The sequence below is a fragment of the Chiloscyllium plagiosum genome, unplaced genomic scaffold (assembly GCF_037043375.1).
Source record: "Chiloscyllium plagiosum isolate Xiang-an unplaced genomic scaffold, Cpla_swu_hap1 HiC_scaffold_37, whole genome shotgun sequence".
NCBI lineage: Eukaryota > Metazoa > Chordata > Chondrichthyes > Orectolobiformes > Hemiscylliidae > Chiloscyllium > Chiloscyllium plagiosum.
The window spans coordinates 85,683,662-85,705,528 of NW_028270175.1; the positions used below are offsets into that span (position 1 = coordinate 85,683,662).

Here is a 21,867-nt window from a genome sequence, read left to right on the forward strand (position 1 = left end):
TTCTTTTCTCCTCTGCAATGCTGATCAAGTGTTAATTATTTGCTCTCATGCCAGAATCTAACATTACTGCTGTTTCACAATCTCAAATAGCTCTCCCTCTCTCTCCTACTGTGGAAGGGGTATTGACATTCACTCTGTGGACAAATTATAGAGCAAACTCATGGAGCTGCAGATTGCTCAGGCCTTGGATTCGAGAACACAGAACAACACAGCACAGGAACTTGCACTTCCACCCTCCAAGCCTGCGCCAACACTTTTTGTCATTATTTTCTAAAAGTATCTTCTAAAACTGTTTTTTTTCCTCCAGACGTCGGGTGGCTTGGATTTGGTCGTGGAGGTGGCCGAGTACTTGCATGTCTTTGGCAGAGTGTTAGGGGGAATTGATGTGCTCAGCTGCAGGGCGTTGGGGTTGTTTGGTGCGTGTGTCCAAGAGTTGTTCACTGAAACATTCCTCAAGTTAGCGTCCTGCGTCCACAATGTAGGGGAGACACCAGCAAGAGCAACAGACAGTAGATGAGGTGGTTGGATGTGCAGGAAAATCTCTGCCAGATGGGAAATGGTCCTTTGGGGCCTTGTACAGGGAGGTGTGGCTGCAGGTTTTACACTTTGTTCGGTGACAGGGCAAAGTGCCAGGAGTGGAGGAGGGGGTTAGTGGGGACGTTGACCTCACCAGGAAGTTATGGAGAGAATGTTGAAGCAGTCTGCAGAGACTGTTCCCTCCGTGACTCACTGATTTTAAGTTCACGCTCCCCTCCAACACATACTCCATTCCTGGTACCTTCCCCTGCCGCCGCAAGAGGTTAAAACCTGCGCCCACACCTCCCCGCTCACGTCCGACCAAGGCCTCAGAGGATCGTTCCACATCCGGCAGAGATTTTTCTGCGCATCCAAACACCTCATCTATTGTGTCCGTTCCACCCGATGTGGTTTCTGCTACATTCGGAGAACGGACACCGTCTTGCAGATTGTTTCAGGGAACATCTCTGGGACACACGCAGCAAACAAACCCAACTGACCTGTGGCTGAACACTTCAACTCCCCCTCGCACTCTCCCAAGGACATACAGGCCGATCCCGCCCATCCCCTCTGTAGGAAAGGTTTGTCCAAGGGAAGGATTTCTTATCCTGTCGTAGTTTCAAAACAGCAATTCCTGAAAGGGGTGGGTGCAGAGAGTGGGAGAGAAAGTGATGATTGGAACTGGAAACAGGGGGAGATTTTCAAACAAATTACACAGCAAGCGGTCATTCCTTCATACAAAACATCCCTCAGCAAACCCAAGTGCGATCAAATTGTGAAAAAAGTTCGGGAATTTCAATCCCAGATCCATCGGGCAGACGTAAAACTATGGGTCTATCAGAACAGTTGTTGCTTCGATCGCATTGCCACAGGCTGTCAGAGCACAGCAGGATTTCACAGGCAGCAACGTGTCAGCAGCAAGGTCAGCTCCATTTTTCTGTTGGCAGCTGTTTAAAAGTTCAATCTTTGTTGCAACCACAGGCACTGACATAACTGCTATTTCACAATCTCAAATGCCTCTCCCTCCCTTTCTCCTGCCTCTCTCGCGTTTACAAGTCTCTCTCTCTCACTCCCAATATCAATGTGAACATTCACACATTATTACTCTGACATTACAAAAAGTCTTTCAGAGACAGGTTGACATTTAGGGTTTCAATTTCCTCTTTGGGATGTCCTGTCTCTCAGACACTTGCTGGGGGTGGGGACTTGGGGTATTAACAAGTTTGTGTCAAATTCAAAGCCCTTTTCCCTTTAACCCCAGGCTTCAAACCTGTATTAAAATGAAAGGGCCACAATCTTACAGGACCCAGTTAACCAGAGGCCTGTTTTAAAAAAGGGTCCAACAGAGGCATCCACTCTTTGGGGAAATAATGAGACACAACTGAGGTGGGGCCCCACGGAGTGCGGCCTGTGGAATAGGCCTCAGGACTGTGTGCCCTCTTGGAGGATGCTCTTGTTCAAGTTGACCTTGCCCCAAACTCTCTCTATCTTTGGATTTTCCAAGTGAATATTAATTCCCTTGGATAACAGAGATGGGATCAATTAAAAGACAGAGCAAGACATTTTTATAGATGGCACAGCAAGATCCCAGAGATTGCCTCTCTCAGCAACATCCAAACATTAAACATGTCAGCTGGAAGTTGATTTTCAGGCCAGACACTTTTGAAACCTTTCCATAATGAGGAGTTCTGGAATTCCCCCAACACCGGGGAAAAGTCTTTAGCTCTTCAACGTATCCATGCCCCTCATAATTTTATAAACTTCTGTAAGGTCATCCATCAGCCTCCGATACTCCAGGGAAAAAGGCCCCAGACTATTCTGCCTCTCCCAATAGCTCAAACACTCCATCCCTGGAAACGTCCTTGAAAATCTTTTCTGAATGCTTTCAAGTTGCATGATATCCTTCCTACAGCAGGAAGACCAGAAATGAACACAGTATTCCAAACATAGTCTAACCTATGTCCGATACAGCCGCCGCACAATGCCCACCTCCCTTACTCAATGTTCTGGCCAACAAAGGAAGGCATACCAAATGGCTTCTTCACTATCCTGAGTACCTGCAACGCCACTATCAAGGAACTATGAACCTGCACTCCAAAGTCTCTATGCTCAGTAACACCTCCCAGGACCTTACCCTACAGTGTCTAAGTCCTGCTTTGATTTGCCTTCCCAAAGTGCAGCACCTTACATTTTCCTAAATTAAACTCCATCTTCCACTCCTCAGTTTACTGGTCCATCTGATCAAGCTCCTGTTGTAATCTGAGGGAAGCTTCTTCGCTATCCACTGCACCTCCAATTTTGGTGAAACCTGCGACTTAGTAACTGTGCCTCCTATGTTCACATCCAAGTCATTTATATAACTGAGAAAACACATTGGACCCAGCACCGATCCTTGTGGGTTACCGCTGTTTATAGACCTCCATACCGATCCACTAACACCCTCTGTCTCTTCTCTTTCAGCCAATTCGACATCGAAGTGACTAGTTCACCCATTATTTCACGTTATCCAACCTTTTTAAACAGTCTACCGTGAGGAACCTTGTCAAGTGCCTTATTGAAGTCCATATAGTTCACGACCACCACTCTGCTTTCATCAATCCTCTTCAAAAATTCTTCAAAAGACCAAGTCAGTGCGACACGAATTCCCATGAACAACGCCATATTGCCTATCCAGAACCAGTCCTTGCGTTACCCAATGCATGTAAGTGCTGTCCATCAGGATTCACTCCAACAAACTTCACACTACTGATATCAGACTCAGCGGTCTACAGTTCCCCTTGGTTTTCCTTCCAGTCTTTCCCATCCACGTTAGCCAACCTCCAGTTTTCCGCTACATCACCTATGGCTATCGATAATACAAACATCTCAGCAAGTGGCCCAGAAATTACTTCACAGCTTCCCATAGAGTTCTAGGGTACACCTGATCACGTCCTGGGTGTTCATCATCGTTTCCCTGATTTAAAACATCCAGCACCGTCTCCATCAGTCATGTGGACATTATTCAAGATGTCACCATTTATTTTTTCAAATCTCTAGTTTTTCATATCCTTTTCCAAAGTGAACACTGAGGCAAAATATTCATTTATTATCTCCCCATCTCCTGCAATTCTACACATAGGCTGATCTTAGAGTGGCCCTATTCTCTCTCCCATTACCTCTATCTTCTCAATGTATTTGTAAAATTCCTTTGCATTCTCTTAAACCCTATTGCCAAAGTTATCCCATGTCCCCTTTTGGCCCTCCAGAATTCCCTCTTAAATATACTTGTACTGCCTTTATACTCTTCAAAGCATACACTCAATCCCTGCTGTCTATTCCTGACGTATGTTGCCATCTTGAACATGACTAAAACCTTACCTTCTCCAGTCCCTCAGCACTCCCTGCACCTATGCAGGGAGAGGGGGTCAGTTTATTATTCAATAGCTCCTTGGTTCTGACACTGGGCTTATGTGGTGAGATGTGGTGTGGTGAAAAACACAGGAGGGAGATGCTTCAGAGGCAGAGGAAACTCCGTTTGTATTAAAACATTGACAAGAAAATAAATATTCAGAACAACCAGTGCGAGGCATCAAGTGAATTGAGACTTGTCTCACAGCTGTTAACTCCCAAGTTCACCCTTAAGGCTCTAACTTGGTACAGTGGATTTTGACTTACAGAGAGCTGTTAATTACTGGGTGACAGGGGAAAGGAGAGAGAGAGAATAAACACGAATCCCGGGGTCCTCTCGGGTTTCGCTTCCCTGGGCCCTGCCCTACACCGTCAGCCCTGAAACCCACCCTTCCTCCCCTCTCATACTGAGCTGGGACAGAGGGTCTCGATAACCTTCTTCCAATCCCCAGAGTGGCTTCTGTTGTTTTGGAGAGTGGTGGATGTCCCTGGCACTACCCCCAGTTGGCCTCTCGGCTCTCCAGTCACATCTCACCAGTACATTGAGGGTTGTGGATGTGAAGATTGCTCACTCTCCTTCTTTTCCTGAGTCTGTGACTGGCTGTAGCCTATTTCCTTGATGCTAGCCAGACCACTTACTCAACAAACCCCAGAGATCAGGGTTCCCCACTTATACTGGCTGGAGGTTTCCATAATCTCTCGCCAAATCTGGATTGGATCATTGAGCTACTGTCCCTCCTCTCGGGGCTGAATGAGCTTCCTGAGTATTCGATGAGTGTGAATGGTTCTCCAATTAAAGTCAGTGGGTGAACCATAGTTTTAAATGTCCATTATTTCTCTTCGATGTGTGAAGGTTAAGATGTTGCTGATAGTTTGATGGCCTTCCCATTTAAGACAAACAGATTTGTATGTCGGACAAAGGCGTGGAATACTCAGTATCTCTGCATTCAAGCAAATGATTAAAAGTTGAATGGTTGTGTAATTTTGCAAGCTGCAGAATGTCTCTGTTGTTTGCTCTGCAGGCTGGTGCTTATTGTCTTTTAAAGTGTGGTGCTGGGAAGGCACAGCAAGTCAGGCAGCATCCGAAGAGCAGGAGAGTCGATATTTGAGGCATAATCCCTTCATCAGGAATAGGGGGCTGGGGAAGGGTGCTGAAAGATAAATAGGAGCGTGAGAGTGGGGTTGTGTGAAGGTAGCTGGAAAGGTGATTGGTAGATAATGGCGGGGTGATGATGGTGATAGGTCGGAGCAGAGGGTGGAGTGAAAGGTGGGAAGAAAGATGAACATGTAGCACAGTTCATGAGGGTGGTGCTGAGTTGAAGGGTTGGATCAGGGATGAGGTGGGGTGGAGGGCAAATGAGGAAACTAGTGAAGTTGATGTTGATGCCATGTGGTTGGAGGGTCGCAAGGTAGAAGATGAAGTGTTCTGCTTCCAGACGTCGGGGTCTTGGATTTGGCGGTGGAGGAGGACCAGGACTTGGCCACAGGGCAGTGGGGTTGTTTGGTGCGTGTGTCCCAGAGATTTTCCCTGAAACTTTCCTCAAGTTAGTGTCCTGTCTCTTCAATGAAGAAGGGATACCATCAAGAGCAACAGACACAGTAGATTAGGTGGTTGGATGTGCAGAAAAATCTCTGCCAGATGTGGTAGGTTGCTTTGGGGCCTTGGCCAGAGGTGAGCAGGAAGGTGTGTGTGCATGTTTCACACTTCGTGCGGTGGCAGGGGAAGCTGCAGGGTGATGGTGGGGGTGGGGGGGGGGGGTGGGGGGGGGGGTGGAGTGGATATCACCAGGGAGTCACAGAGCGAATTTGGAAGCAGATATTGTTCCCTCTGTAACTCACTGGTTAAGTCTACACTTCCCACCAATCCACACTATACTCCCGGCACCTTCCCTTCTGACCGCAAGAGGTGTAAAACCTGCACCCATACCTCCCCCTCACCTCTGACCAAGGTACGAAAGGATCCTTCCATATCTGGCCGAGATTTTCCTGCGCATCCGAACAACTCATCTACTGTGTCCGTTGCACCTGATATGGTCTCCTCGACATTGGGAGATAGGACACTAACACGCAGATCATTTCACAGAACATCGCTGGTACACACGCACGAAACAAACCCAATGCCCTGTGACTGAACACTTCAATTCCCGCTTCCACTCCACTATGAACATGCTGGTCTTGAGCCTCCTCCACTACTAAATCCAAGTGTCTCAACGTCTGGAAGAAGAACGCCTCATCTTCCAACTTAGGACCCTCCGACCACATGGCATCAACATCGAATTCACCAGTCTCCTCATCTCCTCTCCACCCAACCTCACCCCAGAACCAACCCTACAACTCGGAACCGTACTCTTGAGGCGTCCTATCTGTCCATCTTCCTTCCCAACTATGCACTGCACCCTCCACTCCAACCGAACACCCTCTCCCCCACCTGCATCTACCTATCACCTTCCTAGATACCACCCCCAGCCTCGCCACCAAACGCCCCGTTTATTTTTTAGCTCCCTTCCCCCCCGTCCCACATTCCTGATGATGGGCATATGGCCGAAACGTCGACTCTCCTGTTTCTCGGACATTGCCTGAACTGCTGTGCTTTTCCAGCACCAAACGTTTCGACTCTGATCGCAAGCATCTGCAGCCCTCACTTTCTCCTTCACTGTCTTTTAGCTGAGACATTTGTGGAGGCCTTCCTTTATCTTACCCCTGTTCCAGACTGCTGCCCCTAGGCTTGCTTATTGCCTGCTCTCTCTTAGCCAGAGAACTCAGTGACTCTTCGTTTAAATGTAAATTCCACAAACCCATGTCCAAGTCTAGAGGGTTTTAGTCCAGGGTGTCTAATGGGAATTTTTACCCCACCTAACACCTACCAGCCCTGTATTTCATCTTTGTTCTGTATTCTGATTATCTCATGTTTGGCAGCTTCCCATTTTTAGTTGTTCCTTCACCTGCGAGTAACTGCTACCAATCAACTATTGAATATTCTTGCCAAATACCATCAAAATTTGCCTTTCTCCAACTTAGTACAACTTGCAAAACAATCTCTTGGCCAAATGAGCCACAGCACATTCACCCATCACTTAAGTCAATAGGGATAGTATGCAAAGTGCAAAAGCAATTAGATTCTATTTGCATGTTCTTTTGCTTCGGACCCATTTGATGAATACGTTCTCGTGGCTGGTTCCAGACTCTTCTCGAGGCGAGACATTTATGCAGCATCCAACAATTCAATGTGAGTGTTTCATTAAATAAAGTCTACTCTTTTTTTTAATGACAGAAATAGGGTTTTGTGTGCAATGCTGCTGTCAGAAGCATGGACTTCATCTGAGGAAATACTTTCATGCTGATCACTCTACTGGAAGCATTACCTTCCCTCACAATATCAGCGATAAGGTGCACTTTACTCAAAGACAAAAACCAGCTGACATCTTGCAAGTGGACAACCTGACAGTGAAGCATTTCTTCCCCACTGCTCCTGATAATGTGACAGTCTGTATTCTCTGAAGTCTGGTTCGCTTGCATTTAAATCAAACACTTTAACTGTTGCATCATTTGTAACAATTTTAAGTTCCAGTCATGAGCAATAGCTCAACACGATCTGATCATGGAATCCAGGGGAAGGTAAAAATTGTTGTTAATTAAAGGAAGACGTGTATAAAGCTGATGTTGTGTGGGAGGGGCGTCTTGTGGTACAGTGGCAGTGTCCCTACCCATGCTCCAGAGGTGTGTGTTAACATCTCCGAAGTGGTTAATTAGAAAAAAGGTTAGTCTTTCTAAAAATCCATATAAAAAGCTGACGTTAAACCCTGCTTCTGGGGACTCGGAACACTTTCGAATTCAGTAAAGCACGTTTAATCAAAATAATGCATTAAGAAGAGAAAAACAACAAGAAAATAAGCTAGTGAGAGACAAAAACAAGTGTTTTAACAGCTTTCTTAAGATAAACTAAAAGGTAATCATAAAAGACAGATATGCACCGACAACTGGCAGAGGCAAGGAAACCTGCAATTGTGACAGTATGAATAACAGAGAAATAAGGATGATATTTTGGGTCTGTCTTCAGAGAGGAACAATCACTCCACTTCTCAAAAATATAAGAGAAGTAATGTCTTAGTGAAAATGAGCAGAAACATGAATTGGTCATTAGTGAACAGAAGTAGTACTGGGAAATTAATATAATCCTAGAATCTGAAGATCAACATTTTGAATTCTCAGAATATTGGTTGCAGTGATCATGATCTTTCGCTGCCACTCTGCTACGTATTTGTCTTTTCTGATCAGCTTTTGCTTTATCTGTAGAAAGCTTTTTCAAACAATTACATCTCTATCACTGGTTTAATTTCATGTTGCTTTCTCTCTTAATGTATTTTTTTCGTCCTACTGTACTGAATTTAAAAATGTGTTCTGAATCCCCAGGCCTGTGGTTTAACACCAGCATTTATAAACCAACCTGTTCATTCCCACTGCACCACAAGACACTCATCCCACTCAACATCAGTTTTATACACTACTTCCATTAATTAACAACAATCTTTACCTTCCCCTGGATTCCATTATTAAATTAAGTTGAGCTTTTGCTCATGATTGGAACTTAAATTTGTTTCAAATTATGAAACAGTTACAATCTTTGATTTAATTGCTAACAAAGCAGACTACAGATTCCCCCACCTTACCACAGTTCCAACATTCCAGCTCAGCTTTGTCCTCATGACCTGTCCTACCTGTCAATCTCCCTTCCCACCTATCCGCTCCACACTCCCCTCTGACCTATCGCCTCCATTCCCATCCCATTCACCTATTGCACTCTTTGCTACCTTACCCCACCTACCTCTCTGACCTATCGCCTTCATCCCCACCCCCATTCACCTATTGTACTCGTTTCTTCCTTCTCCCCAGCCTCCCCCCTCCCTTTATCGCTCCACCTTGGAGGCTTCCTGCCTCTATTCCTGATGAAGGGCCTTTGTCCGAAACGTCGATTTTTATGCTCCTTGGATGCTGCCTAACCTGCTGTGCTTTTCCAGTACCAGTCTGATCTAAAAACTACAGAGTATGCAGACTGTCAGTATTTCAGCAGCAGTGGGGAGGCAATGCTTCACTGTCAGGTTGTCCACTTGCCAGATGTCAGCTGAGTTGTGTCTTTGAGTAAAGTGCTCATTATCGCGGAGCTTATGAGGGAAGGGTATGCTGTCAGTGGAGAGATCAACATAAAAGTATTTCCTCATATGAAGTGCTGCTTGTGACAGTAAGTATTGCATGCAAAACTATTTACCTCGTTAAAAACACAAGTGGAAGTAATTTAATTAAACACACACATTGAGTTGATGGTTGCTGAATAAATGTCTCACCGTGAGCAGAGTTTGGAACAAGACACCGGTGCATTGGCATTAAATTAATTTCAAGCAAAGGAACATGCAAATGGAATCAATTTTTTTTTACACTTTGCATTCTATCCCTGTTGACCTAAGAGATGGATGGACATGTTGCGGTTCGTTTTGCCACAATGATTGTTTTGTAAGTTGTAAGTGCCTGGCTGTATCAGAAGGAGAGGCCCAACAGGGACAGTGACATAAGTTGAGGACTCAAGGGCAGAGTCATTAACTGGTTCAGAGTAGAGATGGTTGAGGTTGGTGACTCTTTTTTATGCTTCTCTATGTCTGTTTCTCTTCATTTGGTTCGATTACTCCTTCTCTCTCTCTTTCTCTCTGACTGTCTCCCACTCTTCCTCCCTCTCGCTATCATTGTCCCTCTCTCTCGCTCACTCTTTCTGTCTCAGTGTCTCTCTCCGTCTGTCTCTTTCTCTGTCACTGATTCTCTCTCTCTCTCGCACTCTGTCTGTCTCTCTGTCTCTGACACTGTCTCTCTCTCTTCCTCTCCCAATGTCTCTCTCTCTCTCAATGTCTCCCTCTTTCTCACTGTTTGTTGTCAATCTTCTTTTCACTCTCACTGTTTTGTTTTCTCCCTCAATGAATCTCTCTGACTCTCTCTGTTCTTTTTTCTGGCTCGTTCCCCCGCTCTATCTGGATTAGTGGTGCTGGAAGGGCACAGCAATTCAGGCAGCATCCAAGGACCTTCGAAATCGACATTTCGGGCAAAAGCCCAGGATGAAGGCCTGATGAAGGGCTTTTGCCCGAAACGTCGATTTCGAACCTCCTTGGCTGCTGCCTGAACTGCAGTGCTCTTCGAGCACCGCTAATCCAGAATCTGGTTTCCAGCATCTGCAGTCATTGTTTTTACCCCCGCTGTATCTCTCATGTCTCTCTCTCGTTGTGTCTCTCTCTCTGTGTCTCTCTCCGTTTCTGAATTCCTGTCTCTCTGTCCTTCACAGTATCTCTGTCTGTTGTCTCTCTCTCTTTCTCTTTGAAACAGTTTCTCTCTTAACCTGTCTCTCTTTCTCACTATCCATCTCACTCTGTCCCTCTTTCACCTTTTTTTCCTGTGTCACTCTCATTCTCTCTCTCTTTTATGCTTTCTGTCTCTTTCGCTCCGTCACTGTCTCTCCCTCTCGCTCTTTCTGTCGGAGTAACTCTCCATCTCTCTGCCTAACTGACTCTCACTCCTTCATTTTCTCTGTCTTTCTCTTCCTCACTGAATCTCTCCCACTCCCCCTCTCTCTCACACACACTGTGACTCTTTCTCTGTTACTGTCTCCCACTCTCTCTTTCTGTGTCTCTCACTGTCCCTGTCACTTCCCCTCTCTCACACTATCTTCGCTTTCTCCCTCACAGTATCTCCTTTTGACATACATGCTCTCTCAGTGACTATTTCTGTTCCTCTTTCTTGTTTTCTCCCTCTCATGTCTCTCTTTCTGTTTCTCCTTCTTGCTTCACCCCCTCTCTCATGTCTCTCTATCTTTCCTTCCTTCTGTATCTCTCTCTTTCTACTCTGTCTCTGACTCGCTCTATCTCTCAGTCTCTCTGTCCTTCACGTGACCTCTCTCTCACACTGCTTCTCTCTCTCTCCCGCACCCTGACACTTTTGATCTCTTGCTGTCGCTCTCTCTGTCCTTCTTTCTTGTTCTTTCCCCATCTATGTCTCTTGCTTCTTCTTTTTTCTGCCGCTCTCTCTTCTTCTAGCACTCTCTCTCACTGCCCCTTAGTCGCTCACTAACTCCCTCTCTCTCCCATACACATTCTCTGTCTCTGTCTGTCTCTCACTCCCTGTCTGCCTCAGTCTCGCCATATCTTTCTAACTCTTTCCCGCTCTGCTTATCACACTCTCTATGTCTCTTTCTCTCTGTAACTGTCTCTGTCTCACTGCTTCTCTCTCTGTCCTTCTTTCGCACTCTTTCCCACTCTGCATGTCTGATTGTCTCTCCCTCTCTCTCACTGTCTCTCTCCATCTCTCTCTCTGTCGATCTCACAAACTGTCTCTCTCATTCTCTCTGTGTCTCTTTCGCTCACTGTTTTTGTATGTGTCTGTCTGTTTTTCTCTCTCACTCACTGTCCTTCAGCCTGTCTCTCTCTTTCTCTCTGGAGGGGAGTGCAGTTTTCGAGCCTCCAAGGAAGCAGTGGGAAAACCACAACTTTTGCACTTTGATGTATTTCCTGGGTAATTAACCACCATTATCCATCCCTAACTGTCTGTGAAATGAATACGGTGAACCGCGAATCACTGGCAGCAACTGTGGTAAGAAACCAGAGTTAATACTTCGAGTCTGTTAACCCTTCATCAGAAAGTAAATGGTATTTATATTGAAGACTGGGATGGGTGTGTGTGGCGGAAAGGGGGGATCTGAGTGGATAGGTGGAGATGGAGCCCAGATAGATCGATAGAGAGAGAGACGTGTGTGATAACATGTACCTTTAAGAGGTTCTGTATCTCTTCGAGAAATGTCACAGAGTCGTTAAGATGTACAGCTCGGAAACTCGTCCATACCAACCAGATATCCCAACCCAATCTAGTCCCACCTGCCAGCATCCTGCCCATAGACGTCCAAACCCTTCCTATTCATATACCCATCCAAATGCCTTTTCAATGTTGCAATTGTACTAGTCTCCACCACTTCCTCTGACAGCTCATTGCACACATGTACCACCCTCTGCATGATAAAGTTGCCGCTTGAGTCTCTTTTACCCGCTCACCTGAAACATATGCTCTGGGGAAGTTCTGGACTTCCCCACTTTTAATCTTAGTCTATTTACCCTATCCATGCCCCTCATGACTTTGAAAATCTCTATAAGGTCACCCCTCAGCCTCCAACTCCCTAGGGAAAACAGCCCCAGCCTATTCAACCTCTCCCAATAGCTTAAATCGTTCAACCCTGGCAACATATTGTAAACCCTTTCAAGTTTCACAACATCTTCCCGTTAGGAAGGAGACCAGAACTGCACGCAATATTCCAACAGAGGCCTAACCGATGTCATGTTAGCTGCAACATAACCTCCCAACTCCTGTACTCAACACTCTGACCAATAAAGGAAAGCATACCAAATGCCTTCTTCACTGTCCTATCTACCTGCGACTCCACTTTCAAGGAGCTATGAACCTGCATTCCAAGGTCTCTTTGTTCAGCGACCCTCTGTAGGACCTTACCATTACGTATTTGAGTCCTGCTAAAATTTGCTTTCCCAAAATGCAGCACCTCACATTTCTCTACATTAAACTCCATCTACCACTTCTCAGCCCATTGGCCCATCTGATCAAGATCCTGTTGCAATCTGAGGTAACCTTCTTCGCTGCCCACTAGACCTCCAATTTTTGTGTCATCTGCAAACTTACTCTCTATACCTCTTAGCTCACTCGAGAATGTACGTAATCCACCAGTTGTGGGCTCACCAACCTCGGACAATGAAGGCCAACATGTCGTTTGTCTTTCTAACATGTTTCTATCCTGCAGCACCTTCATTTTGGATTTCAGTGACCTCTGGACAAGGACATCCATAGAATTATAGCTTCATACAGCACGGAAACAGACCCCTCCGTGCAACCCGTCCATACCCAGCAAGTTTCCCAAACTAAACTGGTTCTATTTCACTGCATTTGGCCCATATCCCTGTGAAACTTTCCGAGTCATGTTTCAATCCAAATGTCTTTTAAATGTTGTAAATGTACCTGCATCTGCCTCTTCCTCTGGCAGTTCAATCCACACATGAACCATCCTCCGTGCGATAATGTTGCCCTCAGGCCTCTTTTAAATCTCTCTCCTCTTACCTAAAGACTGTACCTTCTAGTTTTGTACTCCCCTACTCTCACGAAAAGACCTTTGCTATTCACCTCGTCTATGTCCCTCATGATTTTTGAACCACTGTCAGGTCACCACTCAACCTCCGAAGCTCCACTGAATAAATGTCCCAGCCTATCTCTCCTCTCCTAATGGATGCCAATATTGCCCCATTCGATCACTTTTTGAATAATACTCTGCAATTCTGTCTCTTATTTCCTCCTGACGTGGACAATTTCCCATTTGCACCTTCCATGTGTTTCCCAATTTAATGAATTTTTAATCTCATTCCGACACCTCCATACCTTCTCTATATCGGTCACAATGATGCACAGGTTTGAATAGTCATCAAACCTGGATATTCTATGCTTGATACATCCATCCAAATTGTTGAACTGTGTTGTGAATAACTGGACCTACACCAGGGTCAGTTTGTGATCAGTGCGGAATACTGGGAACCTGTGTAATATCCTGTGGGACATATAAATCCTTTATAGCTACTATTAAAGCACACATCATTGTGGACATTTTCAAGGTCCTGTTGTACTTGGAGTCTGACCTTGGACTCCTCCTCTGCTGCACTTTTCCAGCAACACATTTTTCAGCTTTGATCTCCAGCATCTGCAGTCCTTACTTTCTCCTAAACATCTCCTCCACCTACCCCCCAAGAGAGCCGTGGGCCCACTGCAACTATTCTGAAAGTTTGGCTCGGCCCTATAACTACTCGCAGAAACTCCAATCTTCACCTGTAAATCGTGCCCCTCGGAGATAACCAGAACGTCTGCTTAATTAATGGGCAAGTACCACCCAGGACGGTAGAGAGACATTTTCTGTTTGCCGACGTGTGTGTCCCTAGATGTCTGTCACTCTTTTGCCAATATAGTATGAATTGAACAAGTTGCTTTTTTATCATACTTTTCAATTTTTTCAGTGCTTTCGCTATAGTACAGTTAAAGGGTGCTGAGAAATCTCAAAATGCAGCCGCTCCGCCTGTTCCTGTTAGTGCTGCTCACAATCCCCATGTCAGATGCAGCTGTACTGGATAACCATGCCTTGATTGGCATTATTCACTGGTGAGTGTCAGTGAAACAGACCTTACCTGACCAGCTCTGTAAGCTGGGGCCTGTGCTCAATCTTAGGTCAAATAGGAGCCTGGTTGCTTGGAACAGCCTGGCAATAAATGGAGAGAACACAGCAGGTGTAGGGTTTGCTCTGCAGCTGTGGGAAATAAGTCTAAATCAAATACCCATGATCTTTACTACAATGTGTGGAAACTATCACCAGATTTCCCGGGATCACATCACTGAGAGTGAAATCGATTGCATCAAATGACCCCGAAATAAAGGAGAGAGTGAAATAAATCGAAGTGAGGTTTGGAGAAAATGCCCAAATCCCAAACACAGGCAATATTTTACTGTTTATTGAATCATCTCACTCACCTCTCAGTTTCCCTTTGGCTCCTTCTGCTGCCTTCGCTATTATTCCTATTTCTTGTTGGTCTGCAAGTCCTTTTCTTCTCTATGTCTCTTTCTTCTGTTCCCTTGCTTTTTAGTTGCTCTACACCTTGTCCATATGCCCCACCTTTTTGTGGTTTATCATTCTTCCAGAATATTCCTGTTAGGGTGAAAGGAAAGGCTGGTACGTGTAGGGAATGCTGGATGACTGAAGAAATTTGAGGGTTTTGTTAAGAAAAAGAAGGAAGCATATGTCAGGTATAGACAGGACCGATCGAGTCAATCCTTAGAAAAGTATAAAGACAGTAGGAGTATACTTCAGAGGGAACTCAGGGGGGCAAAAGGGGGACATGAGACAGCTTTTGCAAATAGAATTAAGGAGAATCCAAATGGATTTTACAAATACATTAAAGACAAAAGGATAACTAAGGAGAGAATAGGGCCCCTCAAAGATCATCAAGGCGGCCTTTGTGTGGAATTACAGAAAATGGGGGAGATACTAAACGAGTAGTTTGCACCAGTATTTACTGTGGAAAAGGATATGGAAGATATAGACTGTAGGGAAATAGATGATGACATCTTGACAAATGTCCATATTACAAAGGAGGAAGTGCTGGATGTCTTGAAACATATAAAAGTGAATAAATCCCCAGGACCTGAACAGGTGTGCCCCATACTTTTGTGGGAAGCTAGGGAAGTGATTGCTGAGATATTTGTATCATCGATAGTCACAGGTGAGGTGTCGGAAGACTGGAGGTTGGCTCACGTGGTGCCACTGTTTAAGAAAGATGGTAAGGACAAGCCAAGGAACTGTAGGCCAGTGAGCCTGAAGTCGGTGGTGGGCAAGTTGCTGGAGCGTATCCTGAGGGACAGGATGTACATGTATTTGGAAAGGCAAGGACTGGTTAGGGATAGTCAACATAGCTTTGTGCGTGAGAAATAATGACTCATAAATTTGCTTCAGTTTTTTGAGGAAGTCACAAAAAGGATTTATGAGGGCAGAGTGGCAGATAGAGTCATAGAGATGTACAACATGGAAACAGACCCTTCTGTCCAACCTGTCCATGCCGACCACAGATCCCAACTCATTCTAGTCCCACTTGCCAGTACCCGACCCATGTCCCTCCAAACCCTTTCTATTCATATGCCCATCCAAACACATCTTAAATGTTGCAATTGTACCAGCTCCACCACTTCCTCTGTCAGCTCATTCCAGACACGTACCACACTCTGTGTGAACAAGTTGCCCCTTAGGACACTTTAATATCTTTCCTCTCTTACTTGAAACCTATGGCCTCTAGTTCTGGACTCACTGAACCCAGGAAAAAGACTTTGCCTCTTTACCCTATCCATGCACGTCATAAAATTGTACACCTCAATAAGATCACCCCTCAGCATCTGACGCTCCAGGGAAATTGGCCCCAGCCTGTTCAGACTCTCTCTGTAGCTCAATTCTTCCAACCCTGGCAACATCCTTGTAAATCTTTTCTGAATCCTTTCAAGTTTCACAGCTTCTTCCCGATAGGAAGAAGACCAGAATTGCACGCAATATTCCAACAGTGGCCCAACCAATGTCCTGTACAGCCTGGACTCAATACGTTGACCAATAAAAAAAAGCATACCAAATGCCTTCTTCACTATCCTATTTACCTGCGAATCCACTTTCAAGCAGATATGAATCTGCACTCCAAGGTCTCTTTTTTCAGCAACACTCCATAGGATATTACTATTAAGTGTGTAAGTCCTGCTAAGATTTGCTTTCGCAAAATGCAGCATCTCGCATTTATCTGAATTAAACTCCATCTGCCACTTCTCAGCCCATTGGCCCATCTGGTCAAGATCCTGTTGTAATCTGAGGTAACCCTCTTCGCATTCCACTACACCTCCAATTTTCGTGTCTTCTGCAAACTTACTAACTGTATATGGACTTCAGTAAGGCGTTCGACAAGGTTCCCCATGGGAGACTAGTTAGCTCGATTAGATCTGATGAAATACACTGAGAACTAGCCATTTGGACATATAACTGGCTCAAAGGTAGAAACCAGAGGGTGGTGGTGGAGGGTTGTTTTTCAGATTGTGTCCTTTGACCAGTGGAGTGCCACAAGGATCGGCGCTGTGTCCACTACTTTTTGTAATTTATATAAATGATTTGGATGTGAGTGTAAGAGGTATCGATAGTAAGTTTGCAGATGACACCAAAATTGGAAGTGTAGTGGACAGCAAAGACGGTTACCTCAGATTACAACAGGATCTTCATCAGATGGGCCAATTGGCTGAGAAGTGGCAGATGGAGTTTAATTCAGATAAATGCGTGATGTTACATTTTGGGAAAGCAAGTCTTAGCAGAACTTATACACCTAATGATACGGTTCGAGCGCTATTGCTGAACAAAGAGATCTTGGAGTGCAGGTTAATTGCTCCTTGGAAATGGAATTGCAGGTAGATAGGATAGTGAAGAAGGTGTTTGGTATGCTTTCCTTTATTGGTCAGAGTATTGAGTACAGAGATGGAAGGTCATGTCATGGCTGTGGAGGACATTGGTTCGGCCCCTTTTGGAATATTGCATGCAATTCTGGTCTCCTTCCAACCAGAAAAATGTTGTGAAACGTGAAAGGATTCAGAAAAGATTTACAAAGCTGTTCCCAGGGTTGGAGGATTTGAGCTAAAGGGAGATTCTGAACAGGCTGGGGCTGTTTTCTCTGGAGTTTCTGAGGCTGAGGGGTGACCTTTTAGATGTTCACAAAATTATGAGGGACATGGATAGGATAGGTAGACAAATTGATATCCCTGGGGTGGGGGAGTCCAGATCTAGAGGTCATAAGTTTAGGGTGAGAGGGGAAGATATTAAAGAGAGCTAAGGGGCAACTTTTTTTCACATAGAGGATGGTACCAGTATGGAATGAGCTACCAAAGGAAGTGGTGGAGGCTAGTACAACTGCAACATTTAAAATGTGTCTGGATGGATATACGGGTTTGGAGGGATATGCACTGGGTGCTGGCAGGTTGAACTAGTTTGGGTAGGATATCTGGTCGGCATGTACCGGTTAGACAGAATGTTCAGTTTCCGTGCTGTACATCTCTCTGACTCTCTGACGTCCCCTTCCAGCGAACTGTTCCTGAAGCTCTCATTCTGTCTCTCTTTCTCTCCCCCCGTCTCTATCTATTTCCAACCGTCACGTGTGGCATGGGGCATCGAGTAGGGCATCAGTCAAAGGACATTAACATGAAGCTACAGTGAGTTATCAAGAAGGCTAGTGGCATTCTGTGATTCATTGCAGTAGGATTTGTACAAAACTAAGTAACAATGTTCTGCTCTCTGTCACATTACCCTGGTTCTCTCTTTAAACCTCTCGCTAATCGCAGAGTTTACTACAACAGTGGGACAGGGAAATAAAGTAAATCAACATTGACCTTCCTATGCAAACTGTTGAAAAGTGAATTGTTGTCTTTTACGATGTGTCCAATATAATGGGCATTGTTCTGAGTAACTCGTCTCAAACTTGGCCCACTGACATTGCACAGAGAATGTTTCACCCAAAGTCCGCCCCTTAACTCACACCCTGACTTTTCCCCTTTCAGTTTCCTCCGAGCAGGTAAGCACCGGGCGTTTGATACTGGGAGAGGACATTTTGCCTTCCAATCTTCACCTGCAAATCGTACCCATGGGAGATAATCAGAACTTCTGCTTAATTACTGTGCAAGCACCACCGAGGACGATAGACAGACATTTTCTGTTTGGTAAAAACAATGACTGCAGATGCTGGAAACCAGATTCTGGATCAGTGGTGCTGGAAGAGCACAGCAATTCAGGCAGCATCCGAGGACAGGCAAAATCGACGTTTCGGGCAAAAGCCCTTCATCAGGAATAAAGGCAGAGAGCCTGAAGCGTGGAGAGATAAGCTAGAGGAGGGTGGGGGTGGGGAGAGAGTGGCATAGAGTACAATAGGTCAGTGGGGAAGGAGATGAAGGTGATAGGTCAGGGAGGAGAGGGTGGAGTGGATAGGTGGAAAGGAGCTGGGCAGGTCGGACAAGTCCGGACAGGTCAGGGGATCGAGTTTCTGGAGGTTAGAAGCTAGGATGAGGTGGGGAAAGGGGAAATGAGGAAACTGTTGAAATCCACATTGATGCCCTGGGGTTGAAGTGTTCCGAGGCGGAAGATGAGGCGTTCTTCCTCCAGGCGTCTGGTGGTGAGGGAGCGGCGGTGGAGGAGGCCCAGCACCTCCATGTCCTCGGCAGAGTGGGAGGGGGAGTTGAAATGTTGAGCCACTGGGCGATGTGGTTGATTGGTGCGGGTGTCTCGGAGATGTTCCCTAAAGCGCTCTGTTTGCCGACATGTCTGTCCCTGCATATCTTTCACGCCCTTGCCAACGTAGTATGAATTGAACAAGTTTTTTTTCATACTTTTCAGATTTTTTCTGTGTTTTCCCTACGGTATGGTTAAAGGGTGCTGACAAATCTCAAAATGTGGACACTGTGCCTGTTCCTGTTGGTGCTTCTCACAATCCCCATGTCAGATGCGGCTGTACTGGATGACCATGCCATGAGTGTCATTGTCAATCGGTAAGTGTCAGTGAAACAGATCTTACCTGACCATCTCTGTAAGCTGGGGGCTGTGCTCAATCTGAGGTCAAGTCAGAGCCTGGTTGCCTGGAGCAGGCTGGTAAGAAATGGTGAGGACACGACAGGTATAGGCAGTGTTCTGTAGCTGTGGGAAATAAGTCTGAACCCATTAACTGGGACTCTCATTACTCCCAGAGGAAGGGACCTCCAGGGAAACTATTGCCAGATTTCCCGGGGTCATATCTCTAACAGTGAAATGGATAGCACCCGCTGACCCCGAAATAAAAGACAGAGTGAAATACATCGGAGTGAGCTTTGAAGAGAAAGTCCAAACCCCCCACACAGGCAACATTTTACTGTTTACTGAATCATCTCACTCACCTCTCAGCTTCCCTTTGTCTCCCTATGCCTCTTTGCTATTATTTCCATTTCCTGTGAGTCTTCAAGTCTTTTGTTCTGTTTGTCTCTGTTTGCCCCAAACATTTTTTCGGTGAACAATTTTTCCAGGGTTCTCCCTACCTCCAGCTCCCACTGATTGCACCTGGAGCTCCCATTCTCTCTCTCTCTCTTTTTCTCTCCCCGTCTCTATTTATTTCTAACCATCCCGTGTATCATGCGGCATCAAGTCGTGCATCAGTCAAAGTAACTTAAAGTGAAGTTAGAGCGAGTTATCAAGAAGGCTTGTGGCATTCTCTGATTCATTGCAGGAGGATTTGTACAAAAATAAGTAACATTGTTCAGCTCGCTGTCAATTACCCTGATTCTCTCTTTAAACCTCTCACTGATCCCAGAATCTACTACAACAATGGGATAAAGATACAAAGTAAATCAACATTGACCTTCTCATGCAAGAACTTGAAATGTGAATTGCAGGGTTTCACGTTTTCTTTAATATGATGAGCATTGTTCCAAGTAACTCATCTCAAACGGGGAGCACTGACACTGCAAACAGAATGTTTTGCCCAAAGACTGTGCCTTGATTGATATCCTGACTTTACCTCTTTCAGTTTCCGCACAGAAGCTGGGCACCAGGTGACCGATTATAGGAGAAAATACTTCGCCTTCCTGTTGGCTTTACCTGCTTCCCAGTACAGAAAGACCAACAGACATGTAGACTTGAACCCCGGTAGACCAATACATCCTTTCATTACCTACGATGTGAACGTATTCCTGAACGGCCCAGGTGGAAATTACCTCGCTGTCTTCCTGAACAGCGGCAATCGTTGCCCAGAAAATAAATTGCTGAACCCCACCCAGATCAACGGGAACCGCACAGCGGCTCAGCTTTTCCAAACTCTGCTGAATAACAGAACCCAGCACAATAACCAGCCAGTGGGCTGTGTCATTCTCTACACTACCTACAGCCCATGTCTAGATCACTGTTTTAGTAACATGGGGAATTGTGAAATCATCCCTGCCTTGCAAATTTCCCCATTTCGGGACATATGGACTGAACCAGACATTCACAAGAATTTTGTCTTCAGTAAAATATTTGCACATGATGCAGATCAGAGCCAACACCAGGAAATCCGGGAAAAGCTGGCTGCAGTGGAGAATACCGCGTTTCATGTCAGAAGGTGTGATGGAAAAGGCCTATTCATATGTAGAGAATGCTCCGCACCAGAATACTGCATTGAACAGGCTCCAAGAATTGATTAAACATAATAAGGGATCTGGGAATTTCTGTAAAGGGGTGCCGTGCCTGTTCAAATGCATCTATCACATTTCAAATCAGCATAATAATCTGAATTTACTAACTTACACTGATATCCTTTCTGCTTGTCATTCAATGAATCATACCAGATGTGATCAGAGATAAAAAGTCAAATATCCACTCAATAAATTCAAGAAACCCTCACAGTCAAAATCAATTGCATTCACAATGTCTTTTTCCTGTCCATCAACACATCTGCAAATTCAACCCAATCCTGGCCCCAGGTTTTCAGTGTCAGTCTTATTCTAAGCAGTCTTATTCCTGATGAAGGGGTCCTGCCCGAAACGTTCATTTTCCTGCTCCTTAGATGCTGCCTGACCTGCTGTGCTTTTCCAGCATCACTCTAATCTTGATTCGAATCTCCAGCATCTGCAGTCCTCATTTTCGCCTTATTGAAACCCTGCTGATCACTGCAGACAGAGATGCTTGACAACAATACTTGAAAGGGTTCAGAACCCATTTCCAAGGATGTTGCCAGGGTTACCGGGTTTGATCGATAGTGAGAGGCTGAATAGACTGTATTCCAAGTGATCTAACCTTGCGAGCCAGCCTACCATGAGGAACCCTGTCGAACTCCTTACGGAAATTCATCTGGTCCCCATCCATCCATCCATTAAAATACATTTGAATGGGTATATGGATATGAAGGGTTTTAACGAATATTGGCCAAATGCTGGAAATGGGGCTTGATTTATTTAGGATACCTGCTAGGCTGTTTCAATGCTGTATATCTCTATAACTCTCTGACTGTGACTCTAATAGGAAGGTTATGCAGTAACATTCAAACCCAGTGGTGGAGTTGGATGTGAAATACTTGCACTGAGGCTGGTGTCCAGCTTCAGGTCCCCCTTTATTTACACATGAGCAGCCCTTCCCTTTATCACTGTCTCATTCAGAGACCACATCTCTGACACTGACCCTTCTGATCTGTCAGCCAGATAAACAGCCCCAATCAGGGAACTCATATTCTATGAGATCCAGCTGGCTGTCCTGGTCTCAACGACTGCAGTAGGTCCCCTGGAAATAAAGCACACACTAAAGAGAAACAGTTACATAACCGCGGTAAAGGAAGGGATAAGGCC

General features: G+C 45.3%; 1 protein-coding gene across 1 annotated transcript; it reads left to right on the top strand.

The window, feature by feature from the left end:
* The first annotated feature begins 18,931 nt into the window (after nucleotides 1–18,931).
* Nucleotides 18,932–20,730, top strand: LOC148139859 (uncharacterized). The gene is made up of 2 exons (XM_087980169.1): nucleotides 18,932–19,071; nucleotides 20,079–20,730. The coding sequence occupies exons 1-2, from the start codon at nucleotides 18,974–18,976 to the stop codon at nucleotides 20,728–20,730; spliced, it is 750 nt and encodes a 249-aa protein (XP_087836295.1). The 5' UTR covers nucleotides 18,932–18,973.
* The last annotated feature ends 1,137 nt before the right edge of the window (nucleotides 20,731–21,867 follow it).